Here is a 22845-nt window from a genome sequence, read left to right on the forward strand (position 1 = left end):
AACGTTCCTGTTCTTGATTGGTGAGCTTAAACCTTCTGAACACACGACTGATTTAGACTAAACAAGTGTGAGCTCTCAGATGACCGTGGTGATGTCAGACTTGCTCAGGCCGATCATCAGACGGAAGGCGGAGCTTAAGACGGAAGGCGAAAGCCGTTGTTAACAGGAAGTTTTTATTGAAAGTGTGTTTAGCAAACTGATATGCCAGTGCTGAAATCAGCACAATGAAATCTCCGTGGAAAGCACATCGCTGTGAGTTGCTGAGGGTAATTCTGCAGCGTCATGTCGGAACACCTCATCCACATCAGGCAACATCTTCCCTGGGAATGTGATCCAGCTGTTCACATCCTGTGTGCCACAGAAGCGTGAGGAGAACCCCGCTGTTATGCTGCAGCGTCTCCGCCTTCCCCTCGCCAGTTTAAAGCCTGCTTCATCTGTGACGGTGTATTCATGGGGCCTTTCCAGGTTTCTCTAAAACAGACGCGCAGTAGTTTCCTGTAGGTGACACAGAGACTTTACAGTAGAGGCACTCCAGATTTATGTACATTACAATAATGTTTACAGTTCAGTAAAAGCAGCAGAGGCTGCAGTAACAGGACAGACATGGATTACAATAGCTGACTAAATATCATCAGTGATGATTGTTCTTGGTCTTCTTCATTCCCCTCCTCTTCCTCCTGTGCCTCGCTGTCTGTCCACTGTAGATGCACCTGTGCGCTCTGAACTGGCTCTTATCCTGATCACCTGTTGCTGTGGGTAACAAACAAATACGCTTCATTCACTGTTTGTTTCACAGTTTAAGCAGGATGCCTGTAATCACCTTCATCACCACCAGCATCATTGTTATCACCTCCACCAATCAGGCTTGAAAATGCTGAGCGATGCTAGGGAGTTAACCTTCTTGATACTGGTTCAGAGTCGGCCATTAAAGTGGCGAACCGTGTCTGACGTGGAGCGATACGGTCGAGGATGGAACCGGTCTCTCTTCCACAGCATGTCTTTATCCTGTCTTCCTTCTCTCACCCCAACCAATCACAGCAGATGGCCCCGCCCCTCCCTGAACCAGAGGTTTCGTCCTGTTTAAGGGAGTTTTTCCTTCCCACTGTCGCCAAAGTGCTTGCTCACAGGGGGTGATATGATTGTTGGGTTTTTCTCTGTATGTATTATTCTAGGGTCTACCTTACAATATAAAGCACCTTGAGGTGACTGCTGTTGTGATTTGGCGCTGTGTAAATAAAACTGAATTAAATGGAAAATCCTGATTCACACAGATGTGTAGTTGTGAATGGGAGAAGGCGTTTCACAGCTCTCAGTGCCAGACATGGGTACTCCTTTGAGACAGGACTCCAGCCCAGGTCCAGTTTGCCCCACTGCAACTTTAGAGTGCTGTCGGTGGAAACTTCCCGAAGCTGGGATTCCAGATGTGAGGGCAAAGCAACATCATTTTCCGTGGTATTCACAGAAAATGGGTCCATAAATCCACACATGCCCTTCTCAGGGATCATCAAATGACTCTGTCAGTTGTGAAAGGTGCTGACAGGCTGAGTCACTGACCTTCACCTGAGGGGAGTTTTCTGAGGTGTGGGACAAAAGTGGAAAGATGTCCATCGTTTTCTCCTGGGCCCTCTTAGTCCACAAAGCAAGTTTCTCTCTTGAAGTGAGATGTTCAGCAGTGAGAAAACGTCACAGAGGTAGACAAGCTCAGCTGTGACCTTTGAGTTGGCATGATAATGTCTAAGAGGAGACTCCTTTCTTCTTTGTTTTCTTTTCTTTTCTCCGTGTGATAAGAGAAGACCTCGTTCCTCAGTTCAAACAAACACTTGAGGACCAGTCCTGTCCCATCTCACCTCACTGTGGTAGAGCAGCTGGACATGATCTGCTTCCATGTCCTCACAAAACATCTGGAGTTCACAGCATTGTTTTCAATGAAGTTGATTGTTTTCACTTCCATCATCTCGTGGAACTCTGGTCACATCGTTTCTAGCTTCTGGTGCACGATCAAGAATCAGCATAATGACGCCCTGACAGCTGCCAGTCATTGAAGCTGCAGCATCACTGCACACCAGTTCTGCCAGTCCAGGTCATTCTCAGTGAAACATCCTGAGTGTTGGTAGCTCTCCAAAACAGCCAGTCTTCATGCAAACTGCTGTCCCAGCAATAACGAACAGAAACCAGTGTCAGGTGGCAATGGTGACATCAGTGGACTCGCCTAGTTGCAAAGAGACAAATGGACTCTTTTTATTCTTCCCAGAAACCGATGCTGTATGTCTCAGGCCCTGTCTGTGATACGGCAGCTCAGTGTCGTTTGTCACTTTCATCTTCATCTTTTGTTTTAAGAACTTCTCCATATCTAACTGTAAATGGCAGACAGCGTCTTCTTCTGCTTGCTTATTGAGCTGATTAAACACCTCTCACCAAGCAGTGGGGAGCTGTATTGTAACTGAGATTTTCATGGGTGAGAGTAGTCCCCGGTGTCTTTGATTAGTAACTTATGATATCACGCGGTCCACAGGTGTAAAACTAAACTCACGGTGTGGCTGGCGGCATATCCATGGTTAAGAATCACTGCCCTGCACCATTTACTGATCACAAAGTTATATCAATTAAAATAAACATATCCACCATCTCTGAACCTGCTACTAACTCTGGTTACTGGAAACCCAATAGCTCACTATTAAACAATAATCAGTTTCAGACAGAAATAAAAGACTTGATCTCCACGTTCTGGACAAAAGATACTGATTTTAGAAGGAACTGATAACTTTGTAAATTTGAAACATGGTTGTTAAAAAGTTCAAGGAAAGCCTAAGAGGCTAATATTGTAGCAAATATTTTCACTATTTCCAATAAAAGACCAGAAACTTTATTAGAGGAAGAAGAAATGGAATTGGCAAATCTTCAAGTTAAATTAGACGACCTGTCAGAAAGCGATGGGAGCTTTGAAGATGAATCTTCTCAAAAATAACAAATCACCAGGAACAGACGGTCTATCTGCAGTTTTATCAGGTTTTTGCTGCTGAGCTGGGCCCGCGTTGGGACTGCCCTCTCTCATTCGCAAACCCAATAAAGATCGTTTACTTCGAGATAATTGGCGCCTATTTGTCTGCTTAGTAATGATTACAAGACGTTTGCTCTAATTTTAGCAAAGAGGCTCAAAATGGTCCCGAGCTCCCTCATAGATGAACACAATCAGGTTTGTGGCTAACAGACATAACCAACAATATCAGATCAGTGCTGGACATTTTAGACTACTGTCAACTTTTTGATGACAATGGAGTCGTGTTATTTTAGGTTTTTGTGAAACACCAGTTCACAGTCCTGACATAAACTTGGCTTTGGAAGTGACTTCATCCGCAGAGAGACTACAGAAACGCTAACAGCTCAGTGACACTAGCTGGTGGAACCTGTCCTAGATCTGATCTGTCGACAGGCATCAGGCAAGGATGGCCTGTTTCTCCGTACCTCTTTTTACTAGTCGCCCAACTCTTAGCAGACCATATTAGATCCAGTAAAATTCAATGTATTTCTCTGCTGGACAGAAGTCTGATCATCACTCAGCTGGCTGGTGGTACTACCCTAACCCTTATTCTGAAGAACAAAAACCAAATGTTGCAGCTCTGGAGTCAGTGAAAGCGTTCTCTGGAGCTTCTGGCTTAGATCTGAATATTAACAAGTGTGAACAAAGTGCTGAAGTCTTTATTTTGGAAGGACATCTTACAGAAAACTACAGATCTACAAAAGAAGCCTGACACAGTAAATATAACTGACCTGATTATGGCCAAGTTTTATATACATAAGTGTACATTCAGAGGCACTAACCCTGCATTATGTTCTCTAAAGATGAATTCAAACAGCACATTCAGTGTGTTCAACCATCACAAAACCTGAAGGCAATTAAAGCTGTAGAAGCCTCTTTCTCTAGTCTGTTATCGCCCCCTAGTGCGAAACAACCCTGCTGTAAACTGCTCTTTGAATAGAATTATTTTATTTTACTTGTTTATGTTTGTCTTTTTTCCTCCACTACAACATTCATGAGTGTGACCACGAAGAGCGTTACTTTACATCATTCCCTTACCTTTATTTCTCATATCAGTGTCATATCATCTTTAATGTCACCTGCCTGGAGCTGGACTCTCTCAGGGTGGTGTCGGAGAGGTGGATGCTGTCCAAGATAAAGGTGATGCTGGCGAATACCTCCCACACACTCCATGACATGCTGGTCAGCCACAGGAGCACGCTCACTGAGATACCCATAATGCACCATGGAATGACACAGGAAGTCGTTCCTGCCCATGGCCATCTCCCTGTGCAACTCCTCCATCTAACACACTGTGAACACTGCAATAGTTACAGCCTTTTCCACACGCTCTTTTCTATTTTACTGTAATATTCCTGTCAGTGTTCTTGATGCTTATTTATAATCACCTCTGTCAATCCTTGATGTACTGAGCCCTCTCCTGTACTCACTCTACACCTACGACTGCACAGCCACTAACAGCTCCAACATCATTGTGAAGTTTGCGGACGACACTACAGTGGTGGGTCTTATCACCAACGGTGATGAGACGGCTTACAGGGAGGAGGTCAGCGCCCTGACCCACTGGTGTCAAGACAACCATCTCACCCTCAACGTCGCAAAGACAAAGGAGTTGATAGTGGACTTCCGGAGGTGCAGAGAAGTACACACCCCCATCACCATCAACGGCGCTGCTGTGGAGAGAGTGAGCAGCTTCCGGTTCCTTGGTGTACATCTGGCTGAGGATCTTACGTGGTCAGTACACACAAACAAAACAGTGAAGAAGGCGCAGCAGCGCCTCTTCTTTCTCAGGAGACTGAAAAGATTCGGCATGAGCCCCCGCATCCTCAGGACCTTCTATCACTGTGCCATTGAGAGCATCCTCACTGGATGCATCACCACCTGGTATGGCAACAGCACCGCCTACAACTGCAAAGCTCTCCAGCGAGTAGTGCGGTGCTCTGAACGGATAATTGGAGGTGAGCTTCCCTCCCTCCAAGACATCTACAGGAAGCGCTGCCTGAGGAAAGCGGGGAGGATCATCAAGGACTCCAGTCACCCCAGCCATAAACTGTTCAGACTGCTTCCATCAGGAAGGAGGTTCTGCAGCATCCGGTCCCGTACCAGCAGACTGAGAGACAGCTTCTTCCACCAGGCCATCAGACTGCTGAACACGTCATAGACACCTCAGCTTCACTACTGGAACTTTAACATTATGCACTCCACACTGTACAGTAACGCCACTGTTTTGCACATGTCTCACTCTGTATATTTTATATATTTTATTTATTGTTTACTCTATTTAATTTGTAAAATATGTGTACACACACACACACACACACACACACATTTAATATTAACATTTAGTAATGCATACACTCTTATATTGTACATATATTTATTACTCTCAGATGTAGCCATTCTTATATTTGCTTGTTCTTACGTTATTGTATTTTGCACACCTCTGTTGCTTGTGAAGCTCGCACACAAGAATTTCACTTGCATGTACTGTACCAATGTACCTGCACATGTGATGTGACAATAAAAGTGATTTGATTTGTTATTTATTATTGAGTGATTTGTATATATTGTGCTTTTTCTTAAATCTGTAACATATTGTATTGTTAAATAGTCTGTTTCTGTTACTGTACTGGAGCAACTGTAAACCACATCGTTTCCTGAGGGATTAACAAAGTATGCTGATTGTGATTCTAACATTGCTTATCTGGATATGTACAAGATCTTTGATCTGTAATGTTCTGTGTTTGAAATAAAGTACGGAGCTACGGCTGTGCAGGTACCGTAAAAGTACCAGGTACTATGACCTAATGCAAAACCCTGAAAACCGTGCCACGCCAGTAGGTAGTAGTAGGCTTTAGTGGTGTATTTGTGTGGATGCCTCAAAGGCACACTGTTGAGTTCCTGTTTCTCTTTATTCTTTATCCTTTATTATTCTAGTTGCTCCGTTTCTTTGCCGCTTAACTACTCCCTCAGTTTTCAGTCGATTTTCACCATTCAAACTTTAAACTGTTCTGCTATTTCTGCTTTCCACTGCTATATCTTTTGGTGATGATAACTTTTATACTTTTTGAGATATTCAGCTTTTTATGCCATTTTTTGGCCCATTTTGCTGACAGGTACCACATTATCAGTGTGATCACTAGTTTTGCTGCTGAGTTGTGTTTTAGCTCAGTGAGATGAGCAGCCGTTCTCAGAGTAGGAGGCGCGGGTTCGAATCCCGCTTATGGCAACATTTTCTTCAGTTAACACTTCAACTGTTTAAACTTTTCCACACAAATTTCAGCTTTTTCACCTCTTTTCAGCACAATTTTCAGGTTCCTTATCTCTTTGTTGCTGAACATTCAGCATTTTCACCTCTTTTCTGCGCATTTAGCTTCTTCTGCACAGTGCACGTTTTTTTCCTCTCATCATATCTTTGTTTGGGACCAGAACTGGTTTGGCGCAGTGGGATGCGCAGCTGCTGTGAGATCTGGTGGCAAGGGTTCGAGCACTACATGGGACAGATGCTGGACATCTCCCCTGCTTGCATGTAATCTGCTTTCTTGACAGTCTTCAGTGTAGTCTTTCAAATAAAGCAGAGTTCAGCTTCTACACCTGTTTTCAACAGATAGCTGTCCTGCTGTTTTCAGATTCCACTACACGGCGTTCACTGCATTTTCGCAGGAAATGCAACCTTTTCTAGTGTTGTTGTTGTGACAGTCAATGTCCAGTAGGAGGCGGCAGCGCTCAGTCGTAGAACGTAGAAGAAGAAACCCGAAAGTGGAGCTGCTAACCCGTTACGGATTACCTTCAGACCGACCTCGAGAGCCTCAGGTGCGTTTTCAGGGTTCGCGCTGTTCCTCTTTACTTGTTTTCGAAACGTCTCGTTGATCCGCCGCCTTACTTCCGGTTTTGGAATTTGTGGCGGGAATCAGCGGCGTAGTACTTCCGTTCAGAAATCAGCTGATTTCATACGGCGCGGCAGTGCCGGTGGGCACGCGCACGGAAAGGTGTCGGCGCGCTTGACACTTCGTCACGTGCCACCAGGTAACGCTCATTGATAATCAGTAGATACTCGGTTAGTGACCGTAAACTCGATGAGAGGACGCGCTGAGACAGCCACTTAGCGGTCACCTGTGGCCAATTCAGGACCCGCTGTGATAGGTCAGGATTGGTGTTACTGGATTATCGATCCATCACCTCCCAGATTGATGTTATTGATTACTGATGTGGTTCTTATGATGAGGACTCTGGGCATTCCTGGTGCATTCCAGAAGTCCCTCATGTCTCCTATTCCTGACGCTCTTCCTTGACCTCGATGAAAACGTCACTGAGGTCAAAGGTGAGAAGGAGAACTGCTGAGGACTCAGGAAAAGGGAAGAGGCGTGCACTTAGAACCGGAACAACCTTACACTTTTTTTTTTAAACTTTATTTAACAAACAATGAGTATACAACATACGAACAGATGAAGTATACAAAACAACAGAACATGAACACACAAAGCCAGGGGTAAAGAAAAAGGTAACAATTATAAGAATACACGCAAAAATTCACATACATATATGGTTTTGAGCCTTTTTGTTGGTGGAGTCTGATATTGATTGTATGTACATTTCCACATCCTTAAGTTAATGACAGAAATATGGTGTTTTATTAGTAAACTTACATTTATGGATAAAAAATTTAGCTAAAAGTATTAACAAATTTATCAGGAAAAAACATTTATCATACTTCTTGGGGAACTTAAAGAAACATGAACAACCTTACACTGGTGTCTCTTTAACAGGAAGTCTGGCGTGTTGAAACTACAATGTGCAGAAGACGAACTACAAAAGGCTGGTCTAGCTTCACCACAGTGTGTGTTCTTGTTTTATGGAGGTCATAGAAACGATAACAGTCTGTAAAGCATATCTTTCTGGTGTTTTAAAGGAGGAGGAACATTTTCTGCAATACTGCTAAAATGATGATATTACTAAAACTTGTGTCCCAAAACGCTTCATCAGTGTCACGCTGAGCGTTCAGAGGCAAGCCCACTTATTGGTCCTCAGTAACTGTTTCCATGAAACAGCAGAAATGAAGTGAACTCAGCTTCTGTTTCTCAGCAGTGCTGTAATCTGTAGTGGAATACATTTTAAAGTAACCTTCCCAACACTGGACATTACTAACGATCACTGATCATACAAGCACACTTTGATCAGTTCGTATAGATCATAATGTTGCGCTCATACAGCGTTCTGTGTTCTTCATGTGACGCTCAGGGTTCAGCTGTGAGTTTCACTGCTGCTGATTAAAGCTATAAATAAATATATATACAGGTTCTGAATGAAAAGAAAAAACACTTAGAATTTACATGATCTGCTCCGCTTTGGCTACTGCGATTATGTTTTCATGAATGGTCGGATGGATAACGAATTATGGGACGCCATTTTCTCCTCCCTTTTCATAAAGACGGTCCAGTGTCTCCTCTACTAAAGGAGGTCATAAAGGAAGCATTGAAGCTGCTTCCCCTAGTGTATGGACAACTGAAGCGTATGTCAGTGAGGAACCTTCCTGATCAAAGTGGAATATTGGAACACACCTCACGCAGTCTTTCCTCTTTCCACAGGAAGTTCCTCCTCCAACATGGCTGACCCCTGGCAGAACGCCATGGACCACGCTGTCGCCGTGGCACGAAAAGCTGGAGAGGTCAGTCGTCATCTTCCTTTTTCTTTCCCACCTGAGACTCACCTGTCAGGGCCTACAGGTGATTTCATTATGAAACAGAGGAGTCTCAGGAAGTTCATTCTTTTCACCTGAACGTCACTCGCCCATGTGACCTTCAGGGTCAGCTGACGACTGCTTGACAGTGAGCCGCACGGCCGTCACGACTGCAGAATCCGCTTCCTGCCATTTCTTCACTTACTGAGCACGCTCCAAAACAGAGGGGGTGGAGTCACTTTCTTCTTCTCTGAAACGTTCTGAGCGCAAAGAGGAAACAAAGGCTTTTATCTTGAAATCTCAGGTTAACCCCAGATGACAGACTTAGTAACTGAAACTATTGGCTGATCAGCTTCTGATTGATAAGCTATCAGTGCATTGATCAGGAGTAAATATTGATCAGTTATTGGTGCCTTGATCAGGTGGTGTGTGACGCTCTGCGTGGTGACAGGGCAGTGATGACGAAGAGTTCGGTGGTGGATTTAGTGACGCAGACCGACCAGAAGGTGGAGCAGCTCATCATCCAGTCAGTGAAGGAAAAGTTCCCCACCCACAGGTATGAAGCTCCACCCCCTCTGTGCATGTCCAGTCGGATTATTGATCATCAGTTTACAAAGATAAGCGTTATGATCAGATCCAGATGTTCAGGGATCCAGCTGTGTGCTGCTGAGGAGTAGCAGAGATGACCTGCTGGAACATCTCTGGCTGCCGTCTCGTGGCCCTTCCTCGTTCAGCGTGTAACGGCTTCACCTGTTCTGTGCGATTCAGGTTCATAGGGGAGGAGTCAGTGGCTGCAGGTGAGCCCTGCGTCCTCTCTGACTCGCCCACCTGGATCATCGACCCCATCGATGGCACGACCAACTTCGTTCACGCGTGAGTTTGCACTCTCTGACATCATCATTGCAGCTTCTTTGTTTCCTGTGGGCGCTCAGAGATAGTGCTGGGCCATACTGTTCACGGTAGCACCGGTGTAATGTCGGGCAACGATAGGAAAATGAAAGATGGCGATAGAATATGGGTAAAACGCGCATGCGCAGTGCCTTTGTTTTCATACGCACATGCCGGTGTCGTGCCAAACTCGGTATCCCCGACAGAATTTGTTTCCCCTGCGTCGGGAGCACACGCTGGACTGTCCAAATCACGGACAAACAGTATCCCACATTGTTGATTTTGTTGATACTCCTGACATTTTTGAGATCTTAGCTCTTTATACAACGAAGTTATAGTGGGACACAAATAATATCAGGCTGATCCTGCCACAATTTGTTCCCCCTGTGTAACTCACGGACAAACAGTCTCCCACATTGCTGATTTTTCGTTCACAAACACTTCTTATTATGACGCATTACTCCTGAAACTTTGGAGGATTTATCTCTTTATATAGTGAAGTTACAGGAGAATAAAAATAGTTATCAGCCAAAATGTTAATGGTTTATTAAAATAATCCCATCTGATACCCCGTGAGCAATAAATATATCATTTTCTGTTGTAACCCTCAAACTGAATGGTAATGTAACGATGCTAATTTTTCACAAAATGAAAACATCAGTACTTCCTGCTCCCAGCACAGGGGAAACAAATTCTGTCGGGGATACCTACTTTGGCACAACAACGGCTATCGTAGGCGGAGCCTCGCGGAGTGATACGTACTGTGCTTCAACATAATGTTACCGTATTGTGTGTGTTTAACCTCTTTTTAAGTTTTGTGGATGTTATACATGGTTATGCTGAGGATGTGTCGGCCAGTTTCCACTGGAAATGCTTTTTGGTTAAACTGTCAGCGAGGAGTTTGCACTGTTACATTTTATATAACTTTAATGCAGATAAAACAGCTGCTTGTTGAAGTGAAAATACATTGATGGGTTTTTGCACTAATAAAGTTGTGGAGTTGTAAAGCATTTTGTCTCGTGTCAATTATATCGTTATCACAAATTTTCAAATGTATATGGTGATAAATATTTTTGGCCATATCGCCCTGCTCTACTCAGAGAGTGAGGCGGGGTCTACGGCTCTTCTGATCGATTACCTCCAGATCTGAGGTTTATTTGGTCCAACTGACTCAGAGGGAATCGATCAGAGAGTCACTGAGAGATCGATGAAGGATGATCAATGTTCAGCTCGAGCCGTCCCTCAGCGGGTAGATCGATGATGTGATCATCATGAACGTTAGGATGAACCTTTACTTTGAAGCAGATGACTTCCTGTTTGGCTTGGTGTTCGGCACACTGAATCAGCTCATTTAAAACGCTGATGGGCACTGGTTACCGTGGTGACCTAACAGGTAAACAGACCTGCTCTGCAGGAACACGTATGACGGTGCCAACACGTTAACTTCCTGTGTCTGTTTCTCCTTCACAGGTTTCCTTTTGTTGCCATTTCCATCGGATTCGCCATCAACAAACAGGTCTGAGTCCACATCAGCACCATCCTCCTGACCTTTGACATCAGCAGCGACATCACAGGGCTGCAGCCCTGACTTTAGTAGTCGATTAATCAGATAAGAAATCCTTCTGTCTTATTAATGAGCAGCAATAAATACTGAAAAGTGAAAACGGGGCCGCTAACCCCACGCAGATTTTTCTATGCGTTTGCACCTTTCGTCCACACGTAAACGGCGTTTTCGGTCACTGAAAACGGAGATTTTTAAAAACTCAGATTTTGCGTTTACATGTGGACGAGGAACACGGAGAAAACGCAGCGTCAAAGGTGTGCGCCTCGTTTGACATCACACTGTGCGCCATGTTTTTGTGAAATGAATTTCTACAATGGCAGACTTGGACAAAATACTGTTAATTTTACTCTCTGCAGAGTTTACATGCTTACAAACAGTTACTGTCCCTCCACACATAGGACTCAGTTCTGCTTCTATGCCCCGACTTTGTTTACTCTTTCCCACCCAGGCTTCTGATTGGTCAACATTCCTACACGGTTAGGAATATATCGCCAACTGCTGCTTTGGCATGTTCCTAGCTGCGTTTTCCTTCATTTTTGCGTCTGTGGAAGGGATTTAAAAAAAGAAAAGAAAACAGAAAATCTCCGTTTTCAAAAATCCCCGTGTACGTGCAGACGTAGCCTCAGGTGAGCCTCGGTTACTTGAGCCCGGGTCTCATCCCTCTGGTGGAAACTTTTCAGAGTGGCGCCATTTCTGGTTTTATCTTTCTTCAGTTGAGCTTCGCCCTGGCTCACAGGCGCAGCATCACCACTGTCTGCTTCACCTGGGAGTGTTTCCTTAGGTGGAGAGGTGGCGTGGCTGTTCCCACACACGCGTTAGCAAGCGATGGTGCTCCACCTGCTGCAGCATATAAAATGACCAAAAGAGTAAACGCGGCACCTCACCTGCTCCTGACTAGGTGAGGTGCTCAGCATCTGTTACCATGGCGATTTGGCAGCTAAAAAGAGAAAATCAGAATCAGCATACTTTATTAATCCCTCAGGTAATGTGGGTTACAGCTGCTCCAGTACAGAAACTGCTACAGATTTAAGAAATAGCCCTAATATATAGAAATCCCTCAATAATAAATATCAAGGATTAACAGCAACATCAGAGTAGAAAGAGCGTGTGCAAAAGGCTGTAACTACTGCAGTGTTTACAGTGTGTTAGATGGAGTTGTACAGGCAGATGAGTGTGGTGCATTATGGGTAATCTCAGCTTCTCACTGAGCGTGCTCCTGTAGGTAGCACGTCATGGAGTGGGTGGGAGGTATTATCCATCATTGTCTTTGCCTCTCTGACACCACCCTAACGAGTCCAGCTCCATCCCCACAACATTACTGGCCTTGCGATCAGTTTACTGAGCCTGCTGGCAAAACGTCAGCGCTCTCTAAACACTAACAGGTAGCTTCAGGTGTTCAAGCCACCTGAGGATGAGCATGAACGACCTCACCTGTTGACCTCACAGTGGCCTCTACTCTTCTTCCCCTCCCTCAGGTGGAGTTTGGCGTTGTCTTCAGCTGTGTGGAGGACAAGATGTTCACGGCGAGGCGGGGAAAGGGAGCATTCTGTAACGGCGAGCCGCTGCAGGTGTCCCGGCAGGAAGGTCAGCGCTCAGCGAATCGATAACCAATAAATCAGTGACATCACTTATGCGGGCGGTCGATCACCTGTTTGTTTATCTGTGTGTGATGTCATCAGCCGTGGAACAGGCGATGGTGGCCACGGAGTTTGGATCGGACAGAGACGCCGACGTTGTTGATAAAATCTTCCAAAGCCTCCGAAACATCCTCTGCCTCCCCGTTCACGGGTAAGGCTGCCGCCACGTTGACATCACTGCACGCTTGTTTTCCCATAGCTGACGTGTCCATCCGTCTCAGGGTGCGCGGGGCGGGTTCCGCCGCCATCAACATGTGTCTGGTGGCGTCGGGCTGTGTGGAGGCGTACTACGAGATCGGGATCCACGTTTGGGACGTGGCTGCCGCGTCGTTGATCGTGTCCGAGGCTGGCGGCGTGCTGATGGACGTCGATGGTAAGCTAACCCATCAACAGCACATTTCCCTGCTCAGGTGTTTCCAGCTAACGGTGTCTCCGTGTTCAGGTGGCGACGTGGACCTGATGTCCAGGAGGATCATCGCCGCTAACAGCAAAACAATCACAGAGCGACTCGTCAAAGCGATCGTCCCCTTCAGTCTGCCCAGAGACGACGCCACACCACCGAAGAAGAGCTAAACACACACTGACAGGTGTGAGGAGCACACCTTCCTGTTTGGAAAGTTTAAATAAAAGTTTTCTATGAAAGCACCCGCGTGTTTGTGTGACTGACGGCAGGTCACCATTGTTAAGGTTCAAAATACTGGGGATGGAGACAAGAGAAAAAACCACAATAACAACACTGGTCCGGCCGGGTTAAGTCAAACGATGATTTTAATGAACACACGCGGGAGATGGACACTGTATGCAGACAGCCTCAGATCTCAAAATGGTGGAGCATTAATCAAACTCTTATAGCCTCTGGTGCCTCCACCTTATCATAAAAGCCTAAACATTCACATGCTTTTCTCTCACACGGCGCCTAAGCTACGACCTTGGCTCCCCGTTTATCTGCTCCTGCTGAGTTGGGGCAGAAAACTCCAGTATATTCTGTTCTCTATAAAAATGTTCAAACAATTTTTTTTTTTTTTTTTTAATGTTAAAACTCAACTTCCCATGGAAACGGAAGACAGGACGCCGAGGTGTGTTAGGACAGCTTTTATTCATTAAACTTGGTTAAACAGGTAAAGTGCAGCGAACAAAAACAGGATGCTCAAACTCCGCCTCCTGAAGTCTGCTCAAGACATGCTAACAGATGCTAAAACTGGCAGCTTCCATCGTTAGCTTGTTAGCTGAACTCTGATTGGCTGCTCATATTTGGTCCCTAATTAGTATATTTGTGCTGAGCCAATCAAAACACAGGGCCGCCCTGTCATAGCAACTGATGGGTGTAGTGGGAGGTCATACTTTAGGAGTGGGTGGAGTCAATCGCTTAGCAGCACATGAGGGGGCGGGGCTCCAGCAGGCACGGTGACGGGCAGAGGACAGAGGTTGTTAATGCGTTTAACCGGAGAGCAGCGCTGTTTCCTGAGAGGAGTGCAATTGGTCAGCGTCTGCAGAGAGACAGAATTCTGCACTGTGATTGGCTGAAAAGAAACATGGTTGAAACAGCGCATCAGACTTTCAAAATAAATCTCAGACGTCATTGTTGATGACGAACAACACCATCTGGTGATGTCACTGACCATGCGGAGGCGATGAGTGTAGAGTGGCTCTGGCTCCTCGGGTTTTCTGGTCGGAACGGTAACATGCCAACGCTGAAGCTCCGCCTTTATTTCTGCCAGACTGAAGAGGACCGCTGGGTCAGCATGGTAACGGTTAATCAGCTCCACCAAACGCTCCTTATAGTGTGACCTGTCAGGAGAAAGGGGCGGAGCCTCTAAGACCACGCACATCTGGCAGAACATCTTTACTGGGAGCTGTGGTCTTACTGGCAGTATCCTCGGTGTTCAGGTAACGCAGGTCGACCACAGGGCTCCTCCCTCTGGCTGCCATCGTCTCTCAGCTCCAGCACTGGACAGGATGCTGGAACGGGAACACACCTGTCAGTGACTCTAGGACAAAGGAGATGCCAGGTAGACAGGTAGAGGTCTCACCTGGCAGAGCGGTGTCAGGTGAGCTGACCTTGGGCGGTTCCAACCAGGAGGGAGACACTCTGTAATGCTGAGACAGGAGACAGCACACCTGTAAAGTACTGATCACAGAACAGCTGGGAACACCTCAGGTTGATCTGCTGGCTCTCACCTGCAGCAGCAGGTGGAGGCGGGTCAGGCTCCAGTCCCTCAGGTAGTACAGGCAGTCTCTGGGGTGGTGAGCATGAAGACCTTTGCTCGTACAGTCTGCAGAGAAGCCACAGGCCTGCAGAGGTTAAACAACACAGGTGTCAAGTCTCTAACACACCTGTCTCGTGCACCTGGCAACTTCGGTGCTGGAAGCCGAACCATTTTCTTGTTAACTTCAAAAACATTAAAGAACTCAAATTATCAGCACGATGAATAATCAGAGCAGGTGCCTTTACTCATAATCAGACCGTTTATAAGGTGAGAGGCTGTGATTGGCTCGTTTGATAACGATGTAAATATGAAACCGAGGAACAACTTTCAGTCGTCTAACACTCGTTACCCACAATCCATCTCTCTCTGACCAAACACCTGGAGCTCCACTTACACACAGCACAGCTGGAACTCACCGAGCCCAGAACGAAGCGCTGACTGCAGCCGCCGCAGAACTGATGACCGCACTGACTGCAGGTGAAGTGGAGACACCCCCCTTTGGACAGGCTGAAGACCAGCTGGCAGTTTGGACACTCTGAGGACACAGAGGGAAACGTTAGACCAGGACGGACCAGGCTGAGCCTTAGTGCGACTAAACCTCATTCGTCCAGGTGGGGAAATCGCTGGTTTGAGCGAGGAGTCGAGTGAAAAGACGTAAGGCCATCTCAGAGTTGAGGAGGGGGCCACCATCCTACCTACAATGCTGTGAATGCAGCCAACTCTCGTTGAATGGGACTCTTTGATCAGTGGGCGTGGCAATCTGCATATTACTAATGATCATAAACTGACCTCACAGCCCACTGGTCATTCAGTGGGCTGGTTTCAGCCATTATGTAAATATAATATATTTAATATAAGTCTGAAGTCTACACTTCAGACTGTGTGGCCACCCACGGCTCCAACACCATTGTGAAGTTTGCTGACGACACAGTGGTGTTGGGTGCCATCTCCAACAACGATGAGGCGGCCTACATGGATGAAGTGAAGAATCTGGCATCGTGGTGCCAGGACAACCACCTCCAGCTGAACGTCGGCAAGACCAAGGAGCTGGTGGTGGACTTCAGAAGGAGCCAGCACAGAGACTACAAGCCCATCATCATCAATGGAGCTCCAGTGGAGAGGGTGCAGTCCTTCAAGTATCTTGGTGTCCACATCTCCTCAGACCTGACCACATTCAGGTCCAGACCAAAAAGGCTAGGCAGCGCCTGTATCACCTACGACAACTGAGAAAGTTCAGGGTCTCTCCAAAGATCCTCAGGATTTTCTATACAGGCGCTGTGGAGAGCATCCTCACACAGAACATGACATCGTGGTTTGGGAACAGCTGTGTGAAGGACCAAAAAGCTCTCCAGAGAGTGATCCGTACAGCAGAACGCTGCTGCAGGATTGCTCTCCCCCCGCTTCAGGACACCTACACCAGGAGATGCCGGACTAGAGCAGATACTGAAGGACCCGTCCCATCCTGGCAACAAACTGTTCCAACTTCTGCAATCTGGTAGAAGGTTCCGCATCATCCGGGCAAGGACAGAGAGACTCAAGAGGAGCTTCTATCCCCAAGCCATCCGTGCCCTAAACACACACACCCGCCCTCTCACATCATCTATAACTGACTGAGACAGGACTCTTCCAGACACTAAACCAAGGCACAATGTACATTTCAATTCCTTTAATTTTAAATATGTTTATATTGTCTATCCTGTAAAATAGTCAGATGTCTATTCATATTAATGTACAGAATTCACCTGCTTGCTGCTACTACTGCACATTCACCCAATGTGTGTGTGTGTGTGTGTGTGTATATATATATATATATATATATATATATAATGTTCTTCCTCTACACCCCCCCCCCAATTTTTGCACATGTCGAGGAGCGTGTCAGGCTACATTTCACTGTGTGTTATACTTGTATAACTATGCATGTGACAAATAAAGAACCTTGAACCTTGAAACCTGCAGTCAGCTGACACTGAAGAAGTCACCTGATGGTGGAAACGTCCAGAAGGACACAATCAACATTTGGACAGTTTGTAAACGGATGTTCTTATACTTCATTCACACAAGCACTTTTTCTGAGCTGTTAGCGTTAGCGTCTAACATGCATCACATTCACTCTCCGATGGATGCGTCGCAGAGCAACATGGTGTCCAAGGATATTTGGCATGCAGACTACGGGAAAGCCAGGAATCAAACCACCACCATTCAGTCAGTGGATGACCTGCTCTACCGCCTGAGCAGCCACCATGTCCTCTGTTCGTGGATGCTAAACGTTAATGGAACAGCTGGAGACCAGGACAGACCAGGTCCCGGCATGTCAGCTCAGAGCCCCCAGGCATTGCTTTCTGGGTTTTTTGGCGAGAACACCCACGCCGATCGTTGACTGGACCGGGTCAAGTCCTCTGAGCGTCACGCTTTCGGTGATTGAAGGCCTCGTGTGTTAGTTTGTAAACAGCAAGAGTAAAAAAGCCTTCAGTCACATGCTGACTGCTTCCACTTCTACCTGCTTGCTTATAACCACCTGAGTGATGGGGTGAAACATTAGGTTCAGGTCCTGCAGGAGGCCCTCAGAGTCTCCTGGACCTGGTTCTGGGTTCGTACCGATGCTGCTGTACAGCTGGGAGGTGCTGTGAGGGTCCGGCTGGTTCTGCTGCTGCCACACTTGGAACTGCTCACAGGACAGACCCTGATGCTCGGGGGACCACTGCAGAACACAGGGACTGTGGTCAGGACCCGATCTGAGGCTGGTTCACCTGTGTGTGTGCGTGAGAGAGTGTCTTACAGGTGATCTGCACTGAGAACAGGTGCTCTTCTTACAGCTTGGACAGTCCATCCTGAGGCGCTGGGCCTCGTGCAGCATCCCGAATGAACACTGAAACACCAAACAACAGTCGTCTCAACAAGGTTTATTCTGTAAGGTCAACGGCCCACAGTAATACAAAGAAACCCAACGAACAAGCACTCAGCGACAGCGGGAAGGCAAAACTCCCTTATAACAGGAAGAAACCTCCGGCAGAGCTCAGGGGTTTGGTTGGGGGTCGGGGGAGGAAGAGCCAGAGATGAATAATCACTAATGATTAAATACAGAAGGGTGTATAAACACATGTGAGTGAAGAAGAAACACCCAGGGTTGGATCAGGTGACCCTGAAGCCTCCCTTATTTATGCTGCTATAGGTCTAGGCTGCTGGGGGTTTCCCATGATGCACTGGGTGTATGCTTTAGCAAAAAGGAAAGTTTGAAGCCTAATCTTGAAAGTAGAGATAGTGTCTGTCTCCTGAATCCAAACTGGAAGCTGGTTCCACAGAAGAGGGGCCTGAAAACTGAAGGCTCTGCCTCCCATTCTACTTTTAAATACTCTAGGAACAACAAGTAGGCCTGTCGAGTCGTTTGGTACCGGGCCGCGAAAGTTGAGGCTCAGGTGTGAAATGTATAGTTTTCAGGGTTTTTATCGGTTTTCAGCGTTATTTTGTTATCGTTTTGATCGTTAACTCTGTTTTCCTGGGTCTTTTCACGTGTGTTATGAATAAATCTTCTTTTTTTCGGTACCGGTACTAGTTTTATTTTGTAGTATTTATCCGCGACACCTTAAAGGCCGGTCCGTGAAAATATTGTCGGGCATAAACCGGTCCGTGGCACAAAAAAGGTTGGAGACCGCTGCTCTAATGGTTAAGATTTTATTTGTCATGAAGTCATGGCTCAGGACAGGCTCTGACAGCCACGCTGCAGAGACAAAAAGTATCCCACAGCGGGTCTGAGGACCGAACGTCACGCAGCAGATGATCACAGTTTGTATCGATACTAGCAGCGGTATTCATTTCTTGCTTCTGTGAGCTTCTGGACTGCGAGGCTCAGATCGTTCGGGTTCTTACGTGAGCACACCAGCAGAAGTTGGGCATCTCCTGCAGAGCTCGGTCTCTGAGTTTCCTCTGGAACAGCTCGTGGACGTCGGCAGGCAGAAAGTGGCGGATCTACACCGACAAACAGACACGTGTCAGAACTGGTCATCGCCACGTAAACTAGGCCGGAACGCACCTCACCTGTGTATCCAGCAGGTTGAAGTAGTCCATGGACTCTTCCAGCCCGCCCTGACCTCTGACCTCCGGTCGGCCACACTGAGGGCAGACCAGCTGATCGACATTGCGCTCCTTAATGGCCGTTGTGAAGAACATCTTGAAGCACGTCTGACACAGGAAGCAGGAGCAGTGCGTCATTGTGATGATCTGCGGGGAAACACAGAGAGAGAAGAAGAACATCAGCCGGCTGCGCGCGCTCTGATTGGCCGGTTCAAACCTGTGGCTCACCTTGCTGAAAGACACCTGCTCTTGACAGATGGGGCAGCTGTGGCTCAGGAACCTGAGAGCTGATGCGAAGTCTCTGTTGATCTGGACCGCCTCCAAGACATCGGCCAGACTGAAGCTCCGCCCCTCCATCGCCATCAGAGACAGAAAAACCGCCGCCTGGTCCGGAGGGAGCCGCGCCGCCATCCGGGACACAGACTGGAGAAGCTGCCGAGACGCCAGAGTCTGGCTCACCTGGTCCGCTTGTAACTGAGATCTCTGAGGACGCTGTAGCTCGGGTGCTGCGGCGGATGGCCGTCTCGTAACTGGACGGCGTCGCTCTGCTTCTGATTGGACAGATCGTGCAGACGAGTCTCCATCTAGCCTCAGCTCACCCATCATCCTGCTGAGGGGTTCTGTACCTGCGGGAACCAGAACCAGGTGGGTTCAACTTTTCTCACGTTCACCTGGAGCTTGTTCGTGTTTTCTGAGACTCACCTGAGGAGGAGTTTAGGAAGGGGTTGGTGTGGCGGTTGGAGGTGAGAGGCAGAGCACTGAAGTCAATCCCCAGCAGTTCATCGGTGTATGACCTCGCTGCCCTCACCTCCCCACTCTGCTCACGCTGGCTGGAGTGGGCGGGACTTTGGAAGGTGACTTCAGAAAGTTGGCGACGCTGCGGGGAGGAGGAGGTGCAGATGTGCAGGGGACTTTGGAGGCTGCAGAAGGAGAAACCACTCTCGTCAGTCCATCTACGTAACCGAAACACTGACTGAACACACAGTGAGGAACTGACCTGTCAGCTGACACCTGTTCACCTGCAGGGGGCGGAGTTTGCACAGGGCACCTGCTATAAAGGGGGGTATCCTTCTGGAAGGCCCGCCTCATCTCTGACACGAGTAGTGACAGGTTGGACACGCCCTAGCAATAAGTGGCATAAACATAATGTTTAGAGTGTGTTTTAGCTCCACCTTCTGCCTGTGTGGAGGCTCCACCTTCTTAAACATGTGTTTTCAGGTATATTTTCACTAATAGTTAGTTTTCTGTTGGGTCAGACCTGTCCACTGAGCCAGCTGACTCAGCCCCACTGAGCATGCTCAGTACATCTTACCTCAGCCCAGTTTGTGAGCGCGTCCAGCCTGATGTTCCCGGCAGCGTCCACGCACGGACAGGTCGGGTTTATCACCATGGAGACCGATGGGCAAACATAACAGCGAGGCCTCGATGATGGGTGCGTCTCGTGGAGCCAGATGCATACTGGGATATTATACTCACTTCCTGTATAAAAACCAAAGCGCCAGCTTGACCTTCATGATGTCACTACAAACAGTAAACAGACAACATGGCTGACAGCTCGGAGGCTCACCTTCGTACTGAACAGGAAGTGTCCCGGCGAGAAACAACAACTTCTTCTTTTGTTTATTTGGGAAACCTGAAACACAAACTCTTATTCTGAAACAGGAAATCGCCCTGATTTACCAAGCCAAGTCTCAATATGCGTACTTGTGCGTACTCGTGATACGTCATCAGTCGGAGACCAAGTACTGTTCCTATTTAAAGTACGCATCAAGCCGAGAACGCGAAAAAGTCCCGGATGTGTTCTCGCTCCGCCCGTTTTATCGAGCGTGCATCGGTGGTGACTTGTGTGGACTTGGTACAGTTAAATATCCCAGAATGCATTTCGTCCAAAACTGAAACGCGGCAATGGTGGACGAGCGCGGCTAAAAACTTTTAAATATTCCTCTTTCTGGGTCACAAAATAAACTTTCAAGTTATTTTCAGGCGAGAATGTAGCTGTGTAAGCTTCAAATATCTGCTCGGTTTATCACGATATCATATTTCCGAACGTGCGACGTTTCGGAGACGTCTGTGACCCGCCAGCTCCATAGCAGACAGCGAGGTCGAGGATCACTAGAGCCGGCGAGAACAGCGGACTCCCGGCACATCGTTCCCCCCCCCCGTGGTCTTTCACTACTCAGGTTAAACATGATATACAAGTCTCTCAGGTAACTTCAAAATGTCAATTTTTTGGTTTATTTCAGTGTTTTATTTGCTCCTGTGTTTTGGCTGAGATATGTTTCAATTCAGGAGGAAAGTTTTTCACCAGCATGTTAATATGTGGAGATTCTGAAGGCTGTTTCAAAATGATCAGATTATAATTTAAATATTTGTTCAGTTCTCTTCCAAACCCCAGCAGCTGTCTGTAATGTTTGAGTGTCCACTAAAATAAAAGTGTTCTAACAGCTCACCTGCTTTTTATTAAGGCATGCATGTACACTGATTTTATTAATAGAGATTTCACTACTCAGGTTAAACACGATCTATAAGATACTTGGATCACTTCTAAATACTAATGTTCGGTTTATTTCAGTGTTTTATTTGTTCCTGAATAAATCAGTTTGGCTGTGATTGAAGTTAAGCTTCATAACATATTAATCACAGTTAAATTAAGAGGCTCCAGACCTGTGATATCATCAAGTACGCTGGCGTTCCAATTGTACAAATCGCGAGAGAACGCGATCACGGACTCGTGCGCTTCAGAGTTGAGAAAGGGCCTGACAAAATAAAACAACAGGAAGTCATTTCTGAGGTACTCACAGTAAAAATCAACGTAGAGACGAAGATCAGGGAACAGAGACTGAACCGAGTGAAGGTCACACAGGGTCTCACCTGGATGCAGGTACCCACACTGAGGAAGACAGTGAGGAAGAGGAGGATTAAACCACAGTGATAAGGATGCATTAGCCAGGGTGAGGAAGAAACATTAGCTAGAGTAAGGAAGAGAAGGAAAGATGAGCCAGAGTGAGGAAGAGAAGGAAAGATGAGCCAGAGTGAGGAAGAGGAGGAAGAGACAACAGCCAGAGTGAGGAAGAGGAGGAAGAGACAACAGCCAGAGTGAGGAAGAGGAGGAAGAGACAACAGCCAGAGTGAGGAAGAGGAGGAAGAGACAACAGCCAGAGTGAGGAAGAGACAACAGCCAGAGTGAGGAAGAGACAACAGCCAGAGTGAGGAAGAGACAACAGCCAGAGTGAGGAAGAGACAACAGCCAGAGTGAGGAAGAAACATTAGCCAGAGTGAGGAAGAGGAGGAAGGATAAGCCAGAGTGAGGAAGAGGAGGAAGGATAAGCCAGAGTGAGGAAGAGGAGGAAGGATAAGCCAGAGTGAGGAAGAGGAGGAGGAAGGATAAGCCAGAGTGAGGAAGAGGAGGAAGAAACATTAGCCAGAGTGAGGAAGAGGAGGAGCTTGCTTTTAGCATGTAGCTGCCGAGCTAACCCCAGTTGACCGGCTAGCAGCAGCAGAAAGTTGTTATCAGACTTATAAAGTTTGATTTTGAAGCTCAGGGGCAGCTTCACGGTCTCGTTCTCACCTCCGTCAGAGTGCGGAGCTCCGCCTCCCGCTCGACCTGCGGCATCTCCCCCACAAATGCCTCTCAGAAGCGGGGAAGAGCTTGAACATCCAGCCGCTCCCACAGTCACATGCTAACAAGCTAACTGACCCGACTGGAAAAACAGACGCGCCCTCTTCCGCCCACAGAGTTTCAGAGTAAAGGCATAGCCTCGCAG

The 22845-nt window shown here is 47.0% G+C and overlaps 2 protein-coding genes across 7 annotated transcripts; one reads left to right on the plus strand and one right to left on the minus strand.

Moving 5' to 3' along the window:
• Window positions 1–6748: 6748 nt before the first annotated feature.
• On the plus strand, window positions 6749–13448 carry LOC147307509 (inositol monophosphatase 1-like). 5 transcript variants are annotated; one of them, XM_086271911.1, is made up of 10 exons: window positions 7409–7538; window positions 7804–7872; window positions 8623–8702; window positions 9137–9270; window positions 9483–9587; window positions 11073–11118; window positions 12642–12750; window positions 12846–12954; window positions 13025–13176; window positions 13246–13448. In XM_086271911.1, exons 3-10 carry the CDS (start codon window positions 8640–8642, stop codon window positions 13374–13376), a joined length of 849 nt encoding a protein of 282 aa, XP_086128037.1. In that variant the 5' UTR covers window positions 7409–7538; window positions 7804–7872; window positions 8623–8639; the 3' UTR covers window positions 13377–13448. The 5 variants fall into 5 exon arrangements, with proteins under 5 accessions (XP_086128034.1, XP_086128036.1, XP_086128038.1 ...); XM_086271908.1 differs by lacking the exons at window positions 7409–7538; window positions 7804–7872 and adding an exon at window positions 6749–6850; XM_086271910.1 differs by lacking the exons at window positions 7409–7538; window positions 7804–7872 and adding an exon at window positions 6930–7063.
• Window positions 13449–13587: 139 nt separating this feature from the next.
• Window positions 13588–22831, minus strand: LOC147307510 (E3 ubiquitin-protein ligase RNF31). 2 transcript variants are annotated; one of them, XM_086271721.1, is made up of 17 exons: window positions 22650–22831; window positions 21881–21971; window positions 20649–20714; window positions 20394–20560; window positions 20079–20203; window positions 19784–20001; window positions 19310–19707; window positions 19046–19228; window positions 18878–18976; window positions 17790–17879; window positions 17609–17711; window positions 15427–15545; window positions 14982–15095; window positions 14834–14900; window positions 14669–14762; window positions 14423–14591; window positions 13588–14323 (listed from the first exon to the last, which is right to left on the minus strand). In XM_086271721.1, exons 1-17 carry the CDS (start codon window positions 22692–22694, stop codon window positions 14162–14164), a joined length of 2310 nt encoding a protein of 769 aa, XP_086127847.1. In that variant the 5' UTR covers window positions 22695–22831; the 3' UTR covers window positions 13588–14161. The 2 variants fall into 2 exon arrangements, with proteins under 2 accessions (XP_086127847.1, XP_086127848.1); XM_086271722.1 differs by having other exon boundaries at window positions 13594–14290.
• Between the last annotated feature and the right edge of the window lie 14 nt (window positions 22832–22845).

This window comes from Aulonocara sp. 'chitande type north' Nkhata Bay, linkage group LG18 (assembly GCF_057382095.1).
Source record: "Aulonocara sp. 'chitande type north' Nkhata Bay isolate Kocher_YH1m ecotype deep benthic linkage group LG18, A_spYH_male_GT1.1, whole genome shotgun sequence".
Lineage (NCBI taxonomy): Eukaryota > Metazoa > Chordata > Actinopteri > Cichliformes > Cichlidae > Aulonocara > Aulonocara sp. 'chitande type north' Nkhata Bay.

Coding starts and splice junctions, on each gene's coding strand:
- LOC147307509 (XM_086271908.1), top strand. CDS start 8,640: ATGGCTGACCCCTGGCAGAACGCCATGGACCACGCTGTCGCCGTGGCA. Junction 8,703..9,136: donor TGGCACGAAAAGCTGGAGAG/GTCAGTCGTCAT, acceptor TGCCTTGATCAG/GTGGTGTGTGACGCTCTGCG. Junction 12,955..13,024: donor CTCTGCCTCCCCGTTCACGG/GTAAGGCTGCCG, acceptor CATCCGTCTCAG/GGTGCGCGGGGCGGGTTCCG.
- LOC147307510 (XM_086271721.1), bottom strand. CDS start 22,694: ATGCCGCAGGTCGAGCGGGAGGCGGAGCTCCGCACTCTGACGGAG. Junction 15,096..15,426: donor AGCGCTTCGTTCTGGGCTCG/GTGAGTTCCAGC, acceptor TAACCTCTGCAG/GCCTGTGGCTTCTCTGCAGA. Junction 14,324..14,422: donor ACACTCATCGCCTCCGCATG/GTCAGTGACATC, acceptor GTTTCTTTTCAG/CCAATCACAGTGCAGAATTC.